This window comes from Colius striatus, chromosome Z, assembly GCF_028858725.1.
Source record: "Colius striatus isolate bColStr4 chromosome Z, bColStr4.1.hap1, whole genome shotgun sequence".
Taxonomy (NCBI): Eukaryota; Metazoa; Chordata; class Aves; order Coliiformes; family Coliidae; genus Colius; species Colius striatus.
The window spans coordinates 49,594,258-49,619,218 of NC_084790.1; the positions used below are offsets into that span (position 1 = coordinate 49,594,258).

Sequence of the window (24,961 nt, forward strand, 5' to 3'; positions counted from 1 at the left end):
CCTGAATGAAATAGTCTTTATATTTATTTGTTGGTCTTTGAGAATAATTTCCATCAGTACAAGTATTTGAGCTTTAAAATGCTGCTTGTCATAAGCATGGCAAATTTTAGCACTTGATGGACAAGAGTGTGGTGTTGTCATAAGCATGGCAGACTTTAGCACTTGATGGACAAGAGTGTGATGTACTGCTCAAAATGTATGCTTCAACGTATTTTACCGAAGAGTTGTATATAAAGTGCTTGTTACCTTACAGCTGCTAAGACAAGAGTCATACGAACCAGAAGAGTGATGTGAATTTTCATGAAAAGCTGGGAGTGTCTCATCCAGTGGACAGACACATACATTTCTTTGAAGCACTGTAGCATCAGACTTTGCTGCAGCAGTAACTCAGGAAAGATGCAGGCACAGAGAGCAAGGAATAATTTCAAAACAGCTCTGGTTTATGATCTGACAGAAGCCCATGATCTGAAGAGACAATTCTACAGTTCAGCTTTGCCAAAAGTGCATTTTTCACATTGTTCTCCTCTTACAGATGTATGCAAATCTCCTGGCCCCAATCCCAAAAATTCCATTTTACTATAGTTTGGGGGTTTATTTTTCATTTTTTTGGTTGAAGGATTTTTTTCCTTTTCTTTTGTTTTTAAATTTAGGAGGTTTGGTTTTGTACAGTATTTCAAATTTCAAGATATGCATCAGGTTCTTTAGGTTACCTGCAGATATCTCCCCCATCAAAATATCTGGAGTTCCTGTGATCTATAACAATTATTTCCTGGTGCTTATCAAGAAAACATTCAAGCGCTGACTCTGAAGTCCGAGCAATATTGCGTCTGTATCCAGCTCTGTCACAAGCCCACCAGAAAGCATCACTCTGTTTGTCTTCTTTAGCGAAGATCAGCAAAACCTGTGAACATGCAAAACAGCACGACATTAAACACACAAAATAGTTCTCTGCATGATGCAAATCGTAAAAGACATTTCTGCTATGTGAAAGACGGAGTCTACTTTCAAAGTGAGAAGATTCAACAACAGCCATGCAGTAGTAGCACTTTCTTAATCAATAGTTAACTGTGTAGGACTGATATTTAGGACAAAACCAGCTATCAGATGATGACTCTCTTATCATGGTTTGACGTGACAGCCTTTTCTGGTAAGGGGGAAGGGGCTGTAAAGATGGCTTCTGTAAGAAGTTGCTCACAACTCTCCCCAGCTCTGAGCCAGACCCACTGCTGGGGCTGAGCCAATTAGATGCCTCCACGATCACTTTTTAAGAAGAAGCTGGAAGGGGAGGTTTCTTTCCTCCATCTTCTTCCTTCTTCTGTCCCTTCTTTTTCTTCTGGCTGGTGGTGGTGCAAGGAGTGGGAACAGTGAGAGAAACAACCATGTGGACTCCAAGGTCAGTGATGAAAGAGAGGAGGAGGTGTGCTGGAGCAGAAACTCCCCTGCATTCTATGGAGAGAACTGGTGAAGCTGAGATTTATTTTCATTTCTTTAAAGACCCTGCATCAGCGGTAGAGACTCATTTTGATAATGAGCCCGCATCAGGGGCAGAGACTCATTTTGCTAAAGCTGACCCCGGACCAGGGGCAGCAATTCACTTCATTAAAGGCCCCGAGCCAGGGACAGTGACTATGGCTGGAGGAGGCCGTGTCCCGTGGGAGGGACCCAACCACTTCACTGCAGACCCCGAGACAGGGGCAGTGATTTTCTTCTTTAAAACTATGGCCAGAGCAGGCCGTGTCCCGAGGAAAGGACCCAATATCCACAGCTGTAACTGTGGGGAGGAACCCACGACAAAGCAGCTCATTAAACTTATGCCCAGAAGAGGCCTTGTCCTGAGAGAGGGACCCTGCAACTGCAACCGCAGTGAAGAATCCACGCCAGAGATATTCACCAAGGACTGTGTCCTGTGTGAGGGAACCTATATTGGCAGAAGCCGCAGCTGCTGGGAACAACCCACACCAGAGAAGTTTGTTAAGGACTGTGTCCCGGGGGAGGAACCCCATGTTGGAGCAGGGGAAGAATGCCAGGAGTCGTCATCTGAGAAGACAGAAGCGGCAGAGCCCGTCTGTGAGAGACTGACCACATCCCCCATTCCCTGCCCCCCTGAGCTGTTGTGGGGGGGAGGAGGTAGAGATATCGGGAGCAGTGAGCTGGGCCCAGGAAGAAAGGACGGATGGGGGAGGGAGATCTTAAAGTGCTGTTTGTCATTTTCTCATCATCTTACTCCCTTTTTGCTTTTATTCCATTCTGTTTCTTGTAGAATAAACTTTCCTACTTTCCTCTCTAAGTCGAGTACTGGAGTCTGTTTTGCCCAGAACCATAATTGGCAGTGAGCCCTCCCTGCCCTTGTCTCAATCGACAACAATCTTGCTTATCTTTTTACTCCCATTTTGCTGGGGCCTCTGCCATCCTAACAAGGGTGGGGGTGAATGGGGGCATCGAGCGAGAAACTGTCGTGGTGCTGCTGTGCTAGCTGGGCCAAACCACGACAAAATTCAATCAGCAGATGCCCAGAGTAGATGGGTAGGTGTTCAAATGTCATTGCTATTCTTACCAGGCCATCCCAGCTACACACACTTGTAATTGTAATGAACTGTCTAAAATGCAACTGCATCTTAGATTTGACTGGCATTGGCCCTGCCAGCTACAGGAGAAGCTTCTGGCAGCTCTTGTAGCCACTCCTGTAGCCCCTGATACCAAACCTGGCCCAGTCAAAACCACTACAATCAGGTAGCTTCAACAACTTCAACTGAACCCTTAAGGAACTGCTCACACAGGATCAAGTAGGATGCCTGCTGAGGCACTGTTCTAAAAATCAAAACAATGCTGTAGGAAGCCTTTTGGCTAATTGACACATAGAATACAGGCTGTAAACACCTGCATGTGTTTTGTTTCTTGTGTGGAAGAAAAACTGTTTTTAAGAGAGAACAGATTTTTCAGCCCTGCCCTATAAAACATACACTATCAGTGTAGAAATTAGAGGAACATAGGTTATGTAGACTGTCGCTTCACAACTTGAACATATTTACCACAGCAACTGATCACTAACTGTGCCACCCAGTGTGACAAATGAAGAAAAAGCTTAATTTAGAGCAAACATGCTGTGAAAAAGAAAGGCCTCAAAAAACTAAAAATTTATCCACAGCTATTCAAATTGCACAGAAAGGCAACAGCCAGAAAATAATCTATGTATAAAGCAAAATCCTGTTCACTCAGTCATCCATGAACACCTTGGTCACGATCTAGTATGAACCAAACTAGACTTGTCCTCAAACACATAAAGTCCAGTGCGGAATCTACTAAATGGCTTATGGCAGGTCATAGTCACAAGTGAGGTCACCTCTCAAGCAAAAATCATGGGCCATTTCAAGGCAGGTGCAGGTGTTCCACAACAGGATAAAACACATATGTGGATGAAATGAACATTGCTAAGAAAAGCCCCAGTGGCACTTGTTTCAACAAACCAAACTGACTTACCAGACGATGGTGAATGTGATTAAGCACCCACAAACAGACATTTAAAATGTGATATTTGTTAGCTGTTTGCACTGCACAGAGAAACACATAACTCCATAGTCAAGATAGACTAAAAGATTAACATACAGTTTTAAAATGCGTAGATTTGTGCAATACTTACTAAATTAGCTGAGGTAGTGTGGTTTATTTCACAAACAAAGGTAGGTGGGCTTACAGAAAGTGTTTTTTGTTTACTGTAAATAGGCTAGTGTACAGCAATGTCCTTACAGAAAACTTTTCAGCTAATGGTTTCACTTAAGGTCTGCTTTCTGCTTTAAGGTCTTCTGTGGTGGCACCATAGATTCTCACTTGTGTAATGCAGGGACAAAATAACATCGACACTTGACGAGACCAAGAAGAATGTCTAACACTTTTAAAAATAACAAAAAAACCCCACTTTCCTGTCTCATATGAAAAATCTTCACTAGCTTCGCCAGCTAATGCTGGCACTACAATATTTTGGCAAATCCATTTTCTATATAATAAAATTCTAATGTAAGCATGGAGAGTATTTGTTAAATATCTGCTTTACTGTCCTTTTGAAGATTATCCCAGTTTAAATAACATTTTTCCAAGAAGAGTTCCACACTTTGCAAAACCAAAGACTGATCTACTGCTAAAGCCACTGTTGCAGAATCTTATTATAATGTAAACAGATAGTTTCAGCAGATCAAGTCATCACCAAGTCTGAATGATTAATACAGAAATAAAAATGCAAAGCTTTATGATCCATGTACACAATTTATATTCCCTAAGAACAGCATTTCTTCCACATGTAGGTTTTTCCTCTTGTAGTCATACATGGGAAAAAAGAAAACAAAACAAAACGGCAAAGGCGACTGGGATCTACATGGCTCTGTATTTTACAGATTTAAGTGACCCTCCCCCCCCCCCGTGAATGCTGTATCACTATAGCAATGTTAAAGACTAAGATTATTTAATTTCCTACCATCTGAGAGCTGTAAACTAAGAATAATCATATTTGGTATCTGTTTACTGGCATAAGGAACAAAATGTACAGAAACAAAAACAAGTACAGGTGAGAGCTGTTCCTCCTTAAGCTGAAGCTCAGCCTGTCTTGTTAGAAGTGATTTCTTGGATTGGTGACCTGTAAAAGCACAGTTATCTGCCCTGTTGTGCCAAACGCAGAAAAATTTTACAGGCATCTAAACTTTCTAATGGAGCTCTCTTCCTCAGTGTATGAAAACTGAACAGTTTTAAGTATCCAGAGAGGCAGCTCTTTCCACCTTTGTTTACCTTATTAATTTACTTGTAGATCTCTTCTCAAGCAATCAGATAAATCAAAACACCCATTACCCATCTCACAGTCCTTGCACAAGTAAAACCAGAACACTATACTTAATTAAAGGGATTGAACTTTAAGTTCTTTACCCATTAACACAGCCTGAATTGACTATATCAACAAACTGAAAGAGCATCTTACCTGAATTGGATCTTGTGTCAGTCTCATGGGCCCAATTTGTACTTCTGTAGTTGAAGCCTGATAAAGAAAAATAATACTGATAATTTTTTCCACTCTGGTTCCTAACAAGGCAGCAATTTATATACAAGGATGTAAGATCAAATAGAACAATGGAAGACTCTTAAAGGCAGACAGGCATATGACTATCAGCTTTATTTTAGTTGCTTTGAAGTGCATCTTTTATGAATACCACTTGCCAAACTCCTAACTTTGCTTTATTTGTCTCTAAGTTAAAAACAACAGGGTTTAAATAAGGAAGCAAGAAACACCAATTCCTCTCCTTTTTCCCCAACAGAATGTCTTGGTTACATGGTATTTTGCTTAAGACTACAGAAAGCTTTTTTTGCCAGCCAAAAATTGCTTTAATTTGAATGCAGTATGGAACTTGCATGAACAGTCTTGTATTTTCAATAACATATAATGGGTTTGGTTAGAAAAAGACAGTGACTTTCCAGCCAACGGAACTTGTTTGGATTGCAGACTGAAAACCTTTTTTTTACAGAACCATAGCCTTTAGTTTGCAGGAAAAAAATGTCATCATCTGAGCCATGTCATTTACAGAAGATACGAAAGCATACTGTAGTTTAAGGCTACCACAAGAAAGCCATCAAATGTAGGCTGTGGGTGCTTTGTTGCCATATTCGTTAGGAGCTGGACTACCATACTACTTTCTGTGTATTGATACATTTCAATACACTTCTTCTGTCCATTACTGGTCTGTTTCATTTCAGACCATTGCCTAAACAGGGTTATTAAGCAACTGAACAGTACCTGTGTCTGTCACAGATGCATGGACTTGGAAAAGTCTTTGAACCCTTAAATTACTGTTCCGTTTATGAGTATGGAGGATTATTTGTAAGCTAGCAATCTAAAAAAGGGCAGGTTCTCTGTTTTCCTGGTACCAGTTACCAGGGGTTTTGAAGCAATCACCCTGCAAGACATGTAATTTGAACAAAACCCTAGTTGTAGTCAGATTCCCAGGCCATTCCCTGACATGCAGGAATCCTGGAACCTCATTTCTGCAGCATTTTGCTTTGTGGTGCTCATTGGTTTGACCAGATATTTGATCCAGATGTGACCTTGTTCTTACATTTGGTATTTTTCAAAGGAATGTGTATAAAATAGATTAAGTTATCAGCACTTAGTTTTTTCCTTAGAGAATACAATTCTGTGTTAATAGTCTGCTTGCATGCGAGACAGTGATATTATGTATAGCTACACCTGACACATTGGACTTTCTTGCACCACTGTGCATCAATTCTTCACAGCCCAATGATGTACCTCAGGTAGTAACCGGCAGTACTCCAAAAGATTAAACTACAAAGACTGACACTGTTTTCTAAAGCAAAAAACTGCTCCCAGTGTAAATGTAGTTAACCTCTCCTTTTCTAACACAAAAGCTTTACTTCCCACTTGAGCTCCTGCCACGGCAGAATGCAACTTAATGCCAGAAAGCATATCAAAACAGAAATTAAAATTAACACTCATCATCAACTATGTGTTATAAGTAAAGTTAGAGAACCAGTTCTCTGAAATCTCCCAGCCCCTCTTCACACCCATCAAAAAAGAGAAAAACAGCATACACACTCCAATGGTATTATACAGAAATTTTTAATATTTATTCACTGACTAAAAAAAAAGTTTTACATGAGTCTCATTAGACTTGGGTCACTATCAGTGCAAAAGCATCTTCTTTTACAATGCACAATTCCAACTGTCTCAGAATGCATTGATCAAGAACCTACAGTCCTTCATAAAAGAGAGTTAGGACGTAGACATTTCTTTTATTATCAATTTATTAATGCTACTGGGGAACTGACATTGTAAATTCATGCCTTGCACTTTTCTATCACTTCAGAGGACACCCAGCTTTAATTACTCTGTTTTGTCCAAGAAGAAATAATTGTGTCTAAGACATGCACAAGGAAAGTCTATCAACCCCTTTATAGGCTAGCTACTTCTCTTAGCCTGGGTGTTTCAGAACTACAAAATTACCATGTAACTGTGACTCAGGGTTGCTCTCTCTGCAACTTCTGTGTTGGCCTCATGAACGGAAAATGCCTGAATAGAAGGACCTAAAAATCAGAGTGTCTCTCTCCCCTCCTCCCAGTTTCAGGGTGTTCCTGCCTTTGCTAACAGCAGGAAAGCTTCACGAGGACTAGAAAATTTGAGAGACTCGTTGTAAGTGAACTTCTCCCTGTCCTCCTCTGCACACACGATAGGGTTAGAACCACACAGGGATGCAGAAGAGGTGCCTGAAAGATTGACATGTATAACCATTAAGTACTGAAGCTGCTCAACCTGATTACTTATGCAATGCAGAGAAACAGATGGGAGCCTCAAATTAAGAATGATAATGAATCTGAGCATAGGAAGGATTAAGAAACTCTTTCATCAGACACAGCCAAAACTATTTCTGAAATCTTTCTTCCCAGACTTATAATTCTGAGTTTTGTTTCACAAGCTGAACCAGCTCTTTGGATTTATATGTCTGAGTAGTTCTGGGTTTAAGCAACCATCTCACTTTTCTCTTTCAACACGCAGCTAGAGGAGGCTGCAAGAATAACGGCCAGAGTGCCTGGCCTTTGGAAATATCCTAAGGACTTCTCCTTGACCTGAAGGAACTAATGCCACATTTTACTAACTCCAAGAAGAATCTGACCATGTGGATGTTCTATATTAGTGATACCACAATTATACCTCTGTTAACTCCCTGACTTAAGCAAATATCTCATTGCTGATGATTTCCAATTTAAATAAACCTCTCATTATTTGATTGGCCGTCTGCTAACAGATCAATTAGCACAGCATCTCAGGTCAAAACATGTGGAGACAAGACTGGTTTCAAAGAGGTCAGTGAGAAAATCCTTGATTTCAGTGGGCAGAGGAACACACATAGGTTTGGAAGCAAAGAAATCATAAATAAACTAACCACCTCTGAATAACCAAAGCTTTAAAACAGTGAAGAAGTAATTTTTTATCACTTTAAACTGTCAAATATTATTTCCAGCATCATTCACTGGCATTTTTCTATAACGCAACACTTGCTGGCTCTTTCTGTGTTGGGAGTATTACTGTTTTGCCAGCTTCAACTGTTACAGGGAATACCACTTGACCTGTCTAGCAATTTGTGCGTATTAAACAAGGGACAGATCTACAGGGGAAAAATTCAGAGCTCTTTTCACAAAGACTGCCACCTCTGACTCAAGATGCCCCTAAATGATAAGCTAGCAAAGGCTGGGTGAATAAAAGAGATAGATCCCTACATATCTATCCTGCTGGAGACATAGTCCTTAGCTAGATAGCTTTTGGCCTCACCTCCATGGTTTTTCCAGACAACTATCCTTCCCTGATTCATTTATTTGTCCAGCTGCCTCTGTTCATCATTTCCACCTACCAATACAGCTGTCAACACTGCTCCTTGCCACCTCAGTAGTCATGTTCTGTTTTTTTCACTCTTTCGTTGCTGTAGCTTCCAGGTAACTTGTGCTTCTTCTATCCCAGCTGCTGATACTTGCATTTCTCTAGCTCCCACTAGATGGCTGACAATTCCCTCTGCTCCAAGCTGCTTCCCTCCTACCAGCCAGCTGCCACCTACCTCCCCAAGGACTCCAGAGGAACACTAGAGAGTTGGATAACTAAGCTCTGTGGTTAAGGTGAGGTCATGCTGTTTTATTAACTGAAAATAATGATCAAGCACACATAGTATTTAGAAGAAATAAAGCTTCTTAATTGTTGAATCAGCCACTGCAAACTCTGTAAGTCTCCACAACAGAAGACTGACCCATTGGATATACAGGAACCAGTGAAAAAATAGGGATGTGCATTTTGAAGACCTAGCCTATTCATGATTTGTGACCTAAGCTTTGTGTTAAGTCACAATTTTTTTTCAAAACTAGCAAGTACAAAGTTTATATGGGGTATTTAGAACCATGAAATTAGGTTCATCAAAATAACTGTCTGTGTGTTATCTACTGCTAAGACCACAAAACAATCTAGGCTCCAATTTCAGTCTAAGATGACTGTCATGCCTTCCCTTTCTTAACTATTTTGAGTTCTTTTTACACTTCAGTCAAGAAGAAGTCTCTAAGTGTCTATTTTTAGAGATAAAGCTCAGCAATACTCCACAGTCCTCTTCCATGCCTCCATCAGTTGCCTTTCATACCGCTGACACTTTATTGTTTGAAATCTAATCTGATATTACCTTTCAGAAGTCTCCTCCACCCTAAGCTCCTTTGTACTTCTCACTGCTTCTGAAGATTTGCTGGGGTGTTTTTTGCTCTGCATCTATCACTGCAGGGAGTATGCCTTAGAAATATTGACCCTTATTCCATTTACATGGAATAAGAAACCTTGATATTCTTCTATGTGTTTTTTTGTTGGGTTTGGTGCTTTTTTTTTCCCTTGGGGGGGGGGGGGGAAGTGGTGTTTGGGGTTTTTTTTCTCCTTTTTCTTGATCAGAAGAAACAAATTATTTGATCCAAGGACACAGCTCCACTGAGGACTTGCATCTATATTGCTGTACTCCAGACTGCTTTCCACTTTCAGCACAGAAATCTCAGCTTTTCTCTATGCATGTATCTAGCTGTTACTTCAGGTAAAACACCCTTATAAATCTACATCTCTCCAACAAAAGAGTATCTGCAACCCTCTCTCAGTCACTGTGAATACTGTCACCAACCACCTTCTGCTTGTACTCACATTCTCTAAGTCATCATCCACTTGAGCTTCTCCAAAGTCCTCCTGCAGTGGCTCTTTCTAAATCTTGCTTATTTTCCATTATTTGTGAAAAGGGGCCTTTTCTTCTCAACCACCTGTTGTATTTTAACCCAGCTCTCTTTTTTTGCCTGTGGTTTATTACAACCTCTTTAGCTCTGACATACGAAAATTTGTCAATCTTACATTCAGCTTGCAGAAGGATGCAGGAGATACAGACAAAATCTTCTCTGCACGTGAAAGAAACAGAGGAAACAAAATGAAAGGGCTGCAAACAGATCTGTCTTCACTTTCTGAAGGCTCTTCCTAACCTGTTTCCTATCCCTATGTGAATTACCCCTGCTTTCTTTGCCTGGGAGCCTACACAGCCTGGCTGTTGAGTTTTCAAGTTTTCATCATCTCTGTACTTTTGCAATGCTGACAAACAACAACAAATGTAACCTCAGGAGCTATGCCCCTTTGTAGATATAATGCTGTCACTCATACAATACTATCTCACTCCTCTCATTGTGCCCACAGTGACTCCATCAACAGTCATAGGCTACTCTATCAAAGGCAGCTATGCTACTTCCAGTTAGCATTGTACAGCCCTTCCACTGTGGTGTCTTTTAAACAATATCTGTGTGGTTTTTTCCTTTGTTGAAAACCAAACACCTGCAGGACCAGCATATGCAAACAAACAAACAAACAAGCTGGTACTTGCAAAGTTTTTATCATTTTATAGGTTCATGCTTTCAAATGGTATCTATATATATGGATTCTCCACTAAAATTTACTATCTCCCTTTATGCTTTTTCCGGCCTAAGGAAATGTTAATGAAATGTAAATGACACTTCTACCCCAAATAAATGCAAAAAAGGGACAAACCAAACACTCACACATATTCTGCATAAAACATCCAAGACAATAGGTAATGGGTGCAAGCTGGAACAGAGGAAGTTCTGCTCCATCTTATGGAGAAACTTCTTTCCTGTGGGGGTGAGGCAGCCCTGGCACAGGCTGCCCAAGGATGGTGTGGAGTCTCCTTCTTTGGAGGTTTCCAAACCCCACCTGGACCTGTTCCTGTGTGACCTATCTAGGTGGACCTGCTTTAGCAGGGGGATGAACTGGATGATCTCTAGATATCTCTTCCAACTCCTACCATTCTGGAGTGATCCTATGATCATGTGAAAGCATTAGAGTACAGAAGTTTTTAAGATATGATAGTATGTTCAAGCACATTTTTTTTCAGATATTGATATATTAAAAGTACAGCCCTGAAATTTTAGAAACATTGCAAAAAAAGTGTTTTTTTCCCGGGTTTTCAGGAATGAGTCCAGTTCTTATGACTTTACAAAACCCAACCAGTTCTCTATAAAGGAAACTGCAATGTTTTGAAAACAATCTCTTCTTTTCTCCATGATTATACAACAGCAGATTGAGGCAAGTGAGATCTGACTGTTTTTTGTTTTGCAAGACTTTCAGTTAAACTTCAGAATGTTTTCTGTTTTTAAGAAAGTGTTATTTAAAATATGACACTTCAAATACGTTAATGTTATAAAAAAACCAAAATCAAACCCATTTTTACAGCATGCTCCATAAAGAAGAATGGTAAACAACTTCACTACAACGCTCTGAAGCACAGATTTTCCTTAATATATTAATTTAGCACTCATTTAGAAGGTGCGAAATATATTTGCATCTGTTTTAAATCACACCATGTAGCATTTCCCCAATTTAATGATTTAATCACTTAAAGCTTATCTGTATGTCATGAAAATTTTATTGTGTAGTTCTGAGTGACTCTTTCCACATTTATAAGAAAAATTAATGATCAATAATGCATTCCTCTCTTCCAGATACAACATGTGATTTTGTTAAGAAGCAACAAACCTCAAATCTCCCTTTGGGAAACAAAATACCCAAACCCAACCTCTTTTACTTATGTAACTATCAGACATACAACTACTCAACTTGGCCAAATCCTCAGCTTAGGACAACTAACACTGAGATACAGAATCTTAGATTCATTTCAGCTGGAAGAGACCTTGAAGGTCATCAAGTCCAGGCTTTATCCCAGCCCTATCAACCACTAGACCATTTCCCTAAGTGCAACGTCCAACCATCTCTTAAACACTTCCAGGGATGGTGACTCCACCACCTCCCTGGGCAGCATGTTCCAATGCTTGACAACCCTTTCAGTAAAGAAATTCCTTCTCATATCCAGCCTGAACCTCCCATGGTGCAACTTGAGGCCATTTCCCCTTTTTCTATTGCTTGTTACTAGGGTGAACAGATCAACCCTCACCTCGCTACAACTTCCTTTCAGGTAGCTGTAGAGAGCAGTAAAGTCTCCCCGAGTCTCCTTTTCTCCAGGCTAAACAGCCCCAGATCCCTCAGCCATTCCTCATAGGAGATGTGCTCCAAATCCTTTACTAGCTTGGATTAGGCAGGCTCTGATGTACTTTCAGGCACTTAGCTCAAGGGCAGAGCTCACAAACCTGCAACTGGTTCTCTTCTGGCAGAATTGGTGTGAGTCCCTCGCAAGACCAGTTAAAGCTATGTCACTGCACATAAAGGAATTGAAAATTTGTGAGGGAAAGGGAGAATGCCAAGGGGAAGAAGAGCCTTTTCTAGGACCACCCTCACCTCTGGGCTATGAGGTCAGGCATCTGGCATATACCCTCTCCCTCGCCCATGACACTTGCTCTCATTTTTGCAGTGATCTCTGCCTGAAAAGGAGCCTTAAACACTATCCAATTTCCTTTCCCACCTCCCTATTCCCTATTAACCTTGACTTTGCCTGGTGGGAGGTCACTCACCTGAGAGAGAAGCATATGAACCCAAGCTTGGCTGGGTAGAGACTATCGTATACCAGATGCCCCAGCCTGCTCTGTCCCTGCATTTCTTATGTTTTCTTAAAATACCAGTCTGACTAGGCCCTTCAGGAGACATGCCAGAGCACATATTCTTCTTCAGTGTGAGGTATGCGCTGAGACTGCATATCTTAGTAGAGTTAAGATTGGCAGCAGTTCTGGAGATAAGGAGAAGTCCACGTAAAAAAAGTTAAAGTCTAAGGATCAAATAGCTAAAGCTAAATTTCTGTGAATTATACAGCTGGTAACATATTGGATGCTTAAGTGTTTTTTGAGTTTGGTTCTCCGAGTCTGTTCCTACAACTGCATCTGCACAAAGCTACAAAGATGTATCTGATCAGTCAGCTTCAGGAACAGATGTTAAGATTTCTATCTTCCTTCCTCCATCCTCATTCCACTCTACATGGTTTACTGGCTTGTTTTTCAAATAAGAAATCAGAAAAGTAAATATTTGAAAACAGAGATTCTCTATTACTCACTCCTTTTCACTCCTGCAACCCAATTAACTTATATTTTAAGCAGTTACAGACAGTAGTGAAAGTACAATCTTGCTGTTTCGATCTAAAATCAGCGATAAGGGAAGAAAAGCAAACCAATGGGATGTAGGTAAAATGACCGAGGGACATGGGTAAAAGAGAGAGAAACGAAGGCTAGCTACCACAAAAATTGAATCATCTTTAAGAGAAAAGTATTGAGAAAGAGAAAATATACCAGTGTATATTGGTTGCTAGCAATTTTAAGCAACCTCTTAGACAAGCAAGTTAACATTTGTACAATAATTCTGTAAACTCTAATACAACAAATGTGTGCCTCATAAAATGATAACTGAAAAAGGAATATTGTATTAGGAGCTTTTGCAGTCAGTTCACCTTTTGGTAGCAGCTTCTTTATGAATACAGTAGTGTAACAGGAAGTTGAACAATCAAGTATAAAAGACACTAGTTTGGCCATTATTTTGTTAAATTTTGCATACAAACCACCCTTGTCAATGGGTCCTCAGTTCTGCTCAGAGCAAGAGCTGCTTTGAGACCTGTCAAAAAAAGACAGGCTACAAAAAAACCCCACAATCCAGAAAGAGTAGTACACGTCCCTTTTACTCCTATTATTTGCAGGTTAAGGCTTCCAACAGAATCTGGAAGCAATCCTGCAGGTTTGTACATGCAGTTTCTCCACACACACATTTTTTAAAAATAGACTTAAGGCCCAGGATCTGCATGTTGGTCCTATTAAGACCAGTACCACCATTCTGGTTCTTGTTATCACAAAAGAGATCTGATGTCCAAGTTATAGTTGGTTGAACACAGTTGATTAGGACATCCCTTAATAAAAATTCACAAATCACTGGACAGATTCCTAATTATGTTTCTATGTCCTTTTTAGAACCTCTGTGAGGACAACTGAAAATCAATCAGACCAACCAATCTTGGCCCAATATCCTGTCTCCAGAAGTGGCCAGAAGCAGATAACAAGCTGAAAAATGGGCAAGCACAGAGTACTACTGCCTCTTATACCTAGCTTTATGCTGGTAGCTCATCTCAACTGCCTTCCTTACAAAAAAAGACACACTAACTCTTCTCTAGCACATCATATTATCCATTTATCCAGCACATCAACTTTTGCTATGTTTTATCTCTAGACACACTGTCTTGTCCAGTATGGAATCAAAATATAGTCCCTAGATGACCTAACGAAGGCTATTGTGTCATTATCTGATTTTTCACTCCTCTAGCACTGAAATCAGTTTAAAGAACAAGATACACAGTTTAGTTAGTAGTTCACAATTTCGGATTTATGTTTTCTGTGAACTCCTGGGACAACATGCCAACTGGGTCCTGGCAATCTTTTCTTCTCCTTCACCTCCTCCCTACAGCAGAACAATAAATGACCCACACCCCTGATCTACTACCCATGTGTCTCTTTCAAGAGCAGACTGTTCAGAGAGGTGGCTCAGATGATTTGTCAGCTATCACATTACCTGATAAGGGCACAGTCTCAAAAGATATAGTTATCAGTACTGGTGTACTCACCATCAGAGTAAGCTTTTCTGCTTATGACATGAAAAAATAAAATTAAGTATCACAAATGTTAGAATGTTGTTTTAGTGGGTAAAATTTACACTAGGAAGACATACAATTAAAAAATGCTGTATCATAGTCTAATAGTAAACAATTTTCCAAGAAATCCTATCTTTGACGCAGATTATCTCTCTCACTCTAAATCCAGTATTCATTTTAAGGAGAAAAAAAATCATATTCCTTAATAGGTGTTCTGGTTAATATTTTATGTGCAAGCCTACAGAAACAAGAAAAACACAGCATAGTTGGCTTAATTCCTCCCTTTTGGTGAGAAAGCTAAGCATTTATTTTTCTTTACATTAAGCTACTCTTAGGTGTTGCAGGCTCCTTATTCCTGTGTTTATGTGGAAGTTTAGTGGTACATTTACTTATAATTGTGTACATTTCTGAAGCACAGGAATACAAAATCTGATAAACCAAATTGACTATAACAAGATGTTTTTTCAAGGTAACAGCTTCTTATCCACAGATGCCATTAATTTGTTCAAAAAGGGAAAAAAAAAACCCAAAAAACCACCAAACAGCAGGACACATAAGAGCATAGCTTTCTCCATTGACTATCTGCAGTGCCTCAAGGTCTACAGCAGTAGGAAACTTCCTTCCCTTCTCCCAGGTATTCAGAAGCTGAATATGAAGAAGGGCCTGACTAATGTCTAGAGATGCTCATTGAGACACGAATGAGTAAAGAAACAGAGCTATTAGCTTAAAGGGACCCTTTAAGGTCATCTAGTCCCTCCAAAACAACATAGCAGGTCAGCTACGCCTTCGCCTATTCCTTTTCAGCATGGCTGCTACTCAATCACCTCCCAGCCTGTACTGATAAGAAACATATTAAAAGTCATAGACTGGCCAAGTGCCTTAACTTCTCAACCACGGTTTAGGACAAATATCTGCTATTACAAGGTAGCCTTGGTTTAGTTCACTCCTTTCCTCTACCCATAATATTGAGTAAATTCTGACAAAAATTACATATTTTGGAAGGGGGCAAACATGCAAGCAAATTTCACTTTGAAATACTTTAAAAAGTGAACACCAAACTGACCACATGTACTCCTCCAGAGATAAGAAACTTCAGTAACTCTCACTATTAGCTATTGTAGCAAAGCAAAAAAGGATGTCTTCTTTACAAAAAAAGCAATTCCACACTTTAATCCAACAACACATAGATAATGAGACAGACTCATGTCACAAACAGCAACACTTTTAGACTTGTGCAATGATTGCAGTTTGAAATGACACAGGATGTATTTTGAATATTGACTTTGTCAACTTTGTCAAAGTTTCTCTGAAAATACGTTTATATTGTTGGCACAAACATTATACTTCACTAAATATGCCAGGCAGGTAAGTTATGGTTATGCCCTTGCAGTGTGAAGAGGCAAGCAGAAAACAAATGTTTCCAAACTTTTGTCAAAGTAAACAGAATTTGCCCAGTACTAGTGGATCCCAACATGATGAAATGCCTTTCTCATTACTGGCCATCCTCAACCTCATTAGAACATGAGTTACACACACTGCCGTTGAATCCAGTCAAATCTCCTTACATCAGTCTTAGGGAAACACTCCTGAACTGTTTCAGAAAGCTGGTGTTTAGAAGACAGAAAAATCCAAAACTATAGACCCATAGAGATTTAAAAATTACTCTTATTTTCATTGTGTATGTTTGGTTAGTCAAAACAGACACCAAAGTGAGAATTTTAACAAAGAGCCAAACAAAATTGTATGGTGCCATGTAAATTTATGACAAACCCACACTTCAATGCTAGACATCACCTTCTGTTTTCTTTCACTTAACCAAAACTGGAAAAATTAAAAGAGAAAGCAAGAAGAACAAGCACAGATATTCCAAGACATCTTTGGAGAATTACAAAGACTAGGTTGCTTCTGCCACACAGAGAGGTAACTAAGGAAAAGGCATCTATGAAATAATGACTAGTGCAGAACTCTGTCCTTGTTTAGCAAGGAGCAGCTTTTGCTCAGTAACACGGGGAGCTGGTTGCAGTGAAGACCCCGTAAAGAGTTTGCGGACTCTCCCCCCCGGTTCCTGGGTTCACACCCACCTCCAGCCCGGCTGGGCCAATCTGGCGCCTCTGCCTTCACTAGTTAGGGACGGGAATTTGAAGTGCTGGCAGGAGGTGTAAGAGGAGGATGACCATGCAGACCCTACAGCCAGAGAGGGGGAAGAAAGGAGAAGCAATAGACCAGAGACCCCTCTGCAAGCCGTGGTGAGAATGCAGCTGTACCCCTGCAACCTGTGGAGATCCGTGGCAGGACTGAGAGTTACCAGCAGCTCCACGTGAGTGAGCCCAGACGGGCGAGGGACTGTGTGGGGAGACGGCCATGGCCCAGAGAGCCTGCACGCAGCAGAGCAGCCCCACACGAGAGGCAGAGAGGAGCTGCTGATGTGGGGTGAGAAAGCCTCAGGACTTATCAGCCTTCATCTCCCAAGCCCCAAAGACCATCACCGGCCATCACCGGGAGACACCACGCAAATGAAAGGAAGAAAAGACCTAATTTACATGCGAAATCGGGGACAGGTTGTGTCTTTGTCTAGGCGGATAATGGCATCATATGATTTTGTAACTTTGTAACAAATATAAGTCAAGCAAGTTGCCGAGCCGGGCGCGCACGTTTGTGGTGGAGCGATCCCCCGTGCGCCCGACGCCGAATAAACATCCCTTCTTTGTAACTCTTTGACTTATAGAGTTTGATTCCGCAAGTCACTGCAGCCTTTGGGATAAATGCACGTCGGAGCAGCCCGTGCAAGTCTGCCGTGCGTGTGAGGTACCCCATGGACTTGGAGGGAAGACGGGTGCAGAGCCCACCTGTCCTGAGGGGGGACAAACGGCAGAAGCTATCGGGAACAGACCGGCTGAAATCCCCACTCCCTGCCCCTCCACAAGCCGTTCAGCGGGTGAGGAGGTAAAAACACCGGGATCAGGGCTCTGAGCCGGGAAGAGGGGAGGTGTGGCAAAAAAGGTGTTCTTAAAGGGCCGGTCGGACTCTTCATAGTTGTACTACTCTGTGTTGTTTTATTTTGGTTATGTTTTGGGTTTTGGGGGTATGTTTTAGTTGATGTTGCATTAAATTACTTTCTGTTTTCTTCCCCAAACCGAGTGGCCTGGTCTGTTTTGTCCTGAACCTTAAGCAGCAATTAAGCTCTCCCCGCCCTTTGGCAATCCTCAGCCTCTTCGGTACTTGAGGCTAATCGTGATCTTTTGTTCCCTGATGGGCCTAAACCACGACAAGCTGAATGAAGAATGACTAAGCAATAGTCTTCACAATTCAAGAAATACGATGCTTTCACTTAAATTATGAGGCCACTGGAGGGAGTGTTGTTCAAAATGCAGTTGAACAAAATTTACGGAAGTCCCTGTGTTCCTGTGAAACATGCCAGTAGGAACGTAACCTTCACCTAAAACTAAAGGGCTATTGAGAGAAGTCCAGGGAGAGCTCTCTCCATCTCCTCACTTTTCTATCTATTGCATAAGGCTCTTTGCTCTTACCGAAGGCAAGACAATGGGCTGGCAGACTTATGGTTCAATACAGTAGATAAATTCTTGGTCATGACTGTAAAAATTGGAAGATGTTCATATAAGTATGAATGGAAACAATTAGAACATTAATCTGCAGCAAGCTGCTAGCTAAATAATCCTGGTCTTGTTCCATCAACTCTTGGTCTAGGTAAATATTCATAACTTATGAAGCGTACTGTTAGCCTGCAAGCAAACAATCACTTTGACTTTCAAAGGTTGACTAAGAAAAAACATCTGGAGGTTGTCTGCACACACATGAGGGGCTGCCAGCTCAACATTTGCTCTAGAGACTGTTCAGTTCCCCCCACTTCACACAGAAGGTGCTGCCAAAGCAAATGTCAGGCCCCGCTTCTGCACTGGGTTGTGGGTGGGCAGACATACTTTCAGGATTCTGTGACATCAGTAAGAGCTTGTTGGAAGACAGTTACCATATTTAAAATTCCTCCTGGAAATTAGCAAATGAAGAAGTTAAATATTGTAATACATGAATATTACAGGTTTTACACTTCTACTAGAAAAGGTCAATCTGTCTCCTTTTTTCTTTTCATTTAAAGTGTTGCTGGCTCTGGCCCCTGTATGTTGGAGGACTGTTACAGTTCAGTGAGAAGACACAGTCTGTTCTCATTTAATTTAACACTGCTGTTACATTAGTAGATAAAACCTAGGTGGTTCCTTCCCGAAGAAGAAAAAATTAGTTGTCTTGATTTCCACTGTTCATCTAGCAAAAAATACAGTGTTTTGCTGAAAGTGAACATGATTGAGCCGAATTCACCACTAAGAATATGCCCCTCAATAGTCTGAGATCAGTGGAAGCAGCACCTCAAATGTAATTTACAAGTGTACATGTTAAGTATTAGGGACTCTACTCCAAGGGTTAATAGGTAGACAACTTTTTGACTCAAGGTATGCACTATGTTTTTAGTCTACCATTTCTCCAACACTGTTTAATGCAGATACTACTAGCTATCAATATCAACCTTAAGCAGGAGTGTTTAGTGGTCTGCTTCTTCAGAGATGTGTGATAAATGCCAGCATTAGAGCTTTAGCTTAGTATCTTCTCTTATTTCATATTGCAGGTGAACATAGCTGGAAAGAACTTCTTCCTGATACAAAAAAGTCTGTTTATATCTTTCTTTGCCAGCTACTGTAAGGCACCTACATACTACTTCAGACTAAAACCAACACTATATTCCTCTGTCTGGAACACTGAAAAAAAACCCCAAAAACACAAAGCAAAAACAAGCCCCAAAAATCCCCTGAAACAGAACAAAGGTGTTCCGATGACCCCTTGTCAATTTTTACTCTCACTTAGAAAAAATCTCAGCTGTAAACTCTGATCTCCATTTTACAAAAACATAAAAATAAGCTTTAGTAAAAAACAGGGTACTCCCCATTTTCTTTGAAGACATAACGTTCTCTCTCCACAATTCCTTCACAATGCCAGTGTTTGCTTCACAGTTCTGTCTTGATTGTTCAAATCTGGGGACAGCCAGCTGAAGCCACCTAGTTTATCCTTTTAACTAAAATGTTAGCATCCAGAAGATACATCTTAGAATTACACCTAGAAGCTCTGTTAACAAACCAAAACAAACAACCCTCACCAAAACCTTGCAGCTACAAGCTGCAAATACACAGAACAACAACCAATAAACTAAAACTTACATCTTCTCAAGTTTTTGGGATAACAGATACTGAGGCTGTTTAGTCCAGATAAGAGGAGACTGAGGGAGCATCTCATTAATATTTACAAGTATATAAATGGTAGGTGTCAGGAGGTTGGGGCATCACTTTTTTCTCTTGTATCTGGCAATGGGACAAGGGGTAAGGGGATGACACTGGAACACAAAAAGTTACATTTAAGCATAAAGAAAAACTATTTCACTGTGAGAGTGAGGGAGCCCTGGCACAGGCTGCCCAGGGAGAGTGTGGACTCTCCTTCTCTGGAGCTCAAAATCCTCCTGGATGCATTCCTGTGGGACCTGATCTACATGGACCTGCTTTAGCAGAGGGGTTGGATCTTTAGAGGTCCCTTCCAACCCCTACCATTCTGTGATTCTATGATTCTAGGATATATGCACTTTATCCATTACAATCTAATATTGACTCTAAAATATTGACTCACAAATAGCATTTAAATATATGCAAAAATTAACTCTTGATCCTTCTATCAGAAACCCACGTATAGAAGAATTATGTCCAAAGCAGATCTTACCATCTCAGGTGTCAAGAGTGATGCTATCTCTAGTAATAAACCCTCTAGCTTGACATCATCTGTAATTGTGCAGCTACAGATTATCAACATGAAAGTGTCTGCCACACCTGATACTAAAAAATTCTGCAGACAACAAAAGTCAAAGGCAGATTCTCATAAAAATAATTCAGAGGCTCTGATGTTGACTGAATAAATCATGACCACATTTAATTCAGTTTAAGTTTGTATCTTAATTTTGACAAAGCCACTTCAGATAATCTAACAGACAGCAGCAGTACTGTGTGACACCAATACTGACATACAGATATTACCTTCTGGGATGTGCACAGTGCCCTGCTTACTGTTGAGTCATCTCACTGAGATGCACGGATATTACTCAAAACCAGCATTTTTACCCTCTCTATTTTGTCATTCAAGGCTAAAGAGTTTGTGTCAACTGTATAGGTTATAAATCTCAGAGGCAAAGATGACCTCTTACTTAGCAATCTGGTCAGTTTTATTTTGTGAGCAATTATCACCGGGACAAAAAGGGCTTCTTGTACAGTTAAAAGTAGCATGGCCCAAATGCTCAGTATTTTTTAGAATTAAATGACTACTAAGCAACAAGAACTATATACATATCATTAAATACAGGAGAGTATTAATCTCCTCTCCAAGAGATCACATAGACAGCTCAGAGTCTGACACTTTCTAATCACCTTTATATAGAAATCCTGTCTCTGGACATCATAAAATATTTTAATTCCAATTCACTGACACAATTTGCACCAACAAAGCTGTTAATAAGGCATGATGTTTTCATTTTAGTGCATTAGACTCAGTATCCCATACGGCCCCACTAAATAACTGCTTGTGCACCAAAATATATTGCTGGAGTTCCTGTTACATATCTCTCTTATGTATCTCTTTATTTCACAGTTCTGTTTGGATGGGTTCTGTAGAGAAATACGTTGTACTTCCTTGTAATAGCGTACTTATTCACAAGTGTGTGTCTAGAAAATGGTTACTTCTATAATTTATTGCTGAGTCACACTGAGTTTTCAAAGATGTTGAGAAATATTTGATTGACATAAGCTGGGGCAAATTAACTAGCAAGAGAGCATGGAAAATGATTTGGGCAATCATAGACCCATTATATTGCCACTCAATGGTAAAAATCTGTGCCAGAGTTATACAGAAGAATAAAGACATTGAGTTATTTTTGACAGAAGATGTGGCTTGATATCGTTTTACCAACCTTACTGGGTCACCCTACTGTGAGCACTAATAAAAGCTAAAAAGTAATAAAAATCACTTTCTAAAGAACGGAAACTTAATAAACCTGTTCTGTTCAAAACTGCAGAAACGCATTTGTTGTGATGTCAGAGGCAAAACTATTAAAAGAGTGTCAAAAAAAAGAGAGTGATCAAAAGAACTGAAAGGTAGCTATGCTAGCAGAGAACCCTGAGGGCCACAGAAATGGGCTGAAATTCAAACAATATGAAATACCACACTATGCACTTATGTATGTTGCTACATTTTAGAAGCTTCTTAGTTGATTATAACAGAAAAAAAAAGATGACAGCTTAGGACTCCCATCAGTGAAATCAGAGAGGATCAGAAGAAAACTTTTCAAGGCTTTGATGAAATCAAAAGGATTGTAAAAGGTGGCTTCCTGCAACTGTAGGGGCCAGCTCTCTGACCCAAGTGTTCTTTCTAGAAATTGCATTTTACTTTACGTAGTTACAGTTTAAGTGCTTCCCCAGAAGTAAAAGAAATCAGCCTGGGAGGCCTCCTAACAAAATGTATCTGTAATGAAATGTCTGCAATTGTTACAGTCATTGAACATAAAAAGCCCATTTCTAGGTGCACATAAAACAGTCTGAGTAGCTCACTGCTCCCATCTGCAAAAACCTTGTGATGAAGTAGCAATGCAGTACTGATAGCTGGATACTCCATGCTGAGTAACACAAGAGCATCACTCATTATTTCAGTTATAGTACTGAAAATACATTAGTACCTCTCCTTGCAGAATTTAGGCTCCAGGTCTTCAGATCCATATAGTGTTATCAAAACAAGAAGTTTTCATCTATGCAGCTCTTCTTGGGAAACACCACTTTTCCTTTGTAGACCTTCATAGTGACACAGAGCCAACCAACTGTTCTATATTTAGCTGCCAGACACAGGTTATAACTACCCCAAGGCTGTTTTAGACTTCTGACTGCAATGACGCTGCAGAAGTGTAAAGTCAAACCAGTGCTCTGGTTTTTCCAGTCAAGCTGAATGGTTCTACTCATGCTCTTAAATATTTTGCTGTCAGGCTTCAATGGAGGCCAGGATTGCAAACACATAACAACTTGGTCTCCTTGGTCAGAGTAAGCCACCAAACTAAGATCATGTCTCTCAGAATGGTCAACATTGGATAGTATGTACAAGACGAGGACAAGCAAGTATGATACCTCCTGTACCCACTCCCCACCCCAGGCCTTAGAAGTTTCCCAAGCACACAGAGGTAGGTTTTCATTTATTAATCCTCAAAAGATCTCTCTTTCACTTACTTTTTCAGTGTCCAGGTGAACCCATGTTAAGTGCTCCATGGAACACCATCTACTTTTTTTGTATAGACAGCTGTAAGGGACAGTCTGACACACTGTAATTTGCAGTCATTATGTTTTCCACAGAAACTGCCATGTATCAGGTACAGACTACTCAGAAAACTTTCATTAGAAATAAAGCAAAACCATTTTAAAGTCCTCAATGTAGACAAAGTCATATTTTCAAAGTCATTGTGAATCAACTTATCCCTGAACTTACAGTAGGTCTGAGATAACAGCTTTGACAGAATTAAAGTAATTTAACAGTCAGCATAGTGATCTTACTTTGCAGAGATCTGTTCTGAAATGGGAGTTTGACTCATGTACTCTAAAAGAAAAGTGGTTTTAATACACCACTTGCATGCATCTCATCCAGCATTTTGGTTAGATTTCCTTTTCTCCTACAGAAACTGAGATTACTGTTTTTCAGCTCCAAAGCAGGATAACTTGATTTCAGTGAGAGCTTAGGAAAAGAACACTCCCCAAATCTAGCAGTAAGATGAGGAAAAAGGTAAGAAGCCCTTTTGCTAGTGACAAGAACTGAAGAGAATTTCTAGAACTGTGCATTGTTGACCTATTTCACCATAAATTTTTAAAACATTTGCAATGACTACATACAAAATACTAAAAAAGTGCTATTCTCCCATAAAAGTCTGAACACTGGGTTTAATATGTAGTGCTTTGCAAGTTTCTTGTATTTTAATTCCTCTTCCTTTCATTAGAGAGATACATATATTTGCAGATACAGTTCTTCCTGTAAATCTTAAAGAAATGTATTTGTGTTAAGTGGCATTTTTCTATTTCACCTTACAAAAACAGATAAAACAATTATCTTTTGCCATTAAAAACAAAAAAATATGATAAAGACAATCATGATGTAGTCAGAAATATCTTTAAACAATTCCATCACTATTAGACATTGAAAATATGATTGCTTCACGCCCCCAGGAACCAGTTAACGAATATACATTTGGAGGTTTTTGGAGGGTAACATAACAGCAACTCTATGCATGGTTCCCATTTTTCTCCAGGGTGAGTTCTTCATCTCTGGATTGGGGGTTCCCTCCTGTCAGTCAAGCTGGAGTCAGCTAGAAGTTTGCTGCCACTTACGACACTGAGACAACCTCTGTGGCAGCACAGGAATCCTCATGGCAGAGCAGGAACTCCCCGTGAAGCCAGCCATCTCAGGAGAGGCAAAAGCCACAGCATTAAGACAACAGGCTATCTCTGAACTTGGGAAACAGGTGTCTCAAACAGACTTTGCCTATATTGGGTCAGAAAAAGATTTCTTTCTACATGTAACAAAACTTACAATTTTGTAGTTACTGATCATGTATCAGACTAAGAAGGTGAAAATATAATGTTAGCATAGAAACTTTACCTATGTTCACAGCAAAAAAGAACTATTCCTCTATTTCTCATGCATGCCATTACTTTTAGGTTTTCTTTGTTGCGTGAGACACTTGCTATAAATTGCAATGAAATTTTATGCAGGTTCAAAGAACCAGATTATACTGAAAACAATACTTTCACTGGTACCCATCACAAATTGTTTTATTATCCTTGGAAGACTAGTGAAGGTGCTGCGACTGTGCACATAAATAGAAAAAAATACACACTATTTGGAAAGGATTTATAAGTGAGCTCTACTGAAAAGACTAATTCTGACCAAATGAAATCTCTGCAAGAACATCTGTCTTGATTAAGATGGCTTGGTTTAATGACTGTCAATACTGCTGCTGAAAAGCAGACTGCAGACATTTCCGTCTGAGATTATTACTTATCACTGAAATGTGTACAGCATGAAGCAGTACAGAAGTCTCCATGAATTTTTATGTACAGTAGAACACACACAGAGGAGTGTCGTTCACTTTACCTTTCTGTCACTGACAGTAATATCAGGTAAGCATTTCATTCATATGCTTCTTCTTATGACCAGGTTCTCCATGAAAGGAAACATAACAACAATGGATTCAGTAACAGCCTACTGGTCCA

General features: G+C 40.1%; 1 protein-coding gene across 10 annotated transcripts in view; it reads right to left on the reverse strand.

Annotated features, from left to right (window-relative positions):
- Positions 1-24,961, reverse strand: part of PDE8B (phosphodiesterase 8B) — an 82,225-nt gene that overhangs the window by 38,784 nt on the left and 18,480 nt on the right. For 8 of the 10 annotated variants that reach the window (XM_062019559.1, XM_062019551.1, XM_062019560.1 and 5 more), the window contains 2 exons: positions 4,961-5,017; positions 711-901 (listed from right to left, as the gene is read on the reverse strand). In XM_062019559.1, coding sequence (XP_061875543.1) covers positions 711-901; positions 4,961-5,017 — 248 coding nt within the window. Of the gene's footprint in view, positions 1-710; positions 902-4,960; positions 5,037-24,961 lie in introns of all 10 variants that reach the window. The other 2 variants (XM_062019550.1, XM_062019554.1) reach the window with 2 other exon arrangements.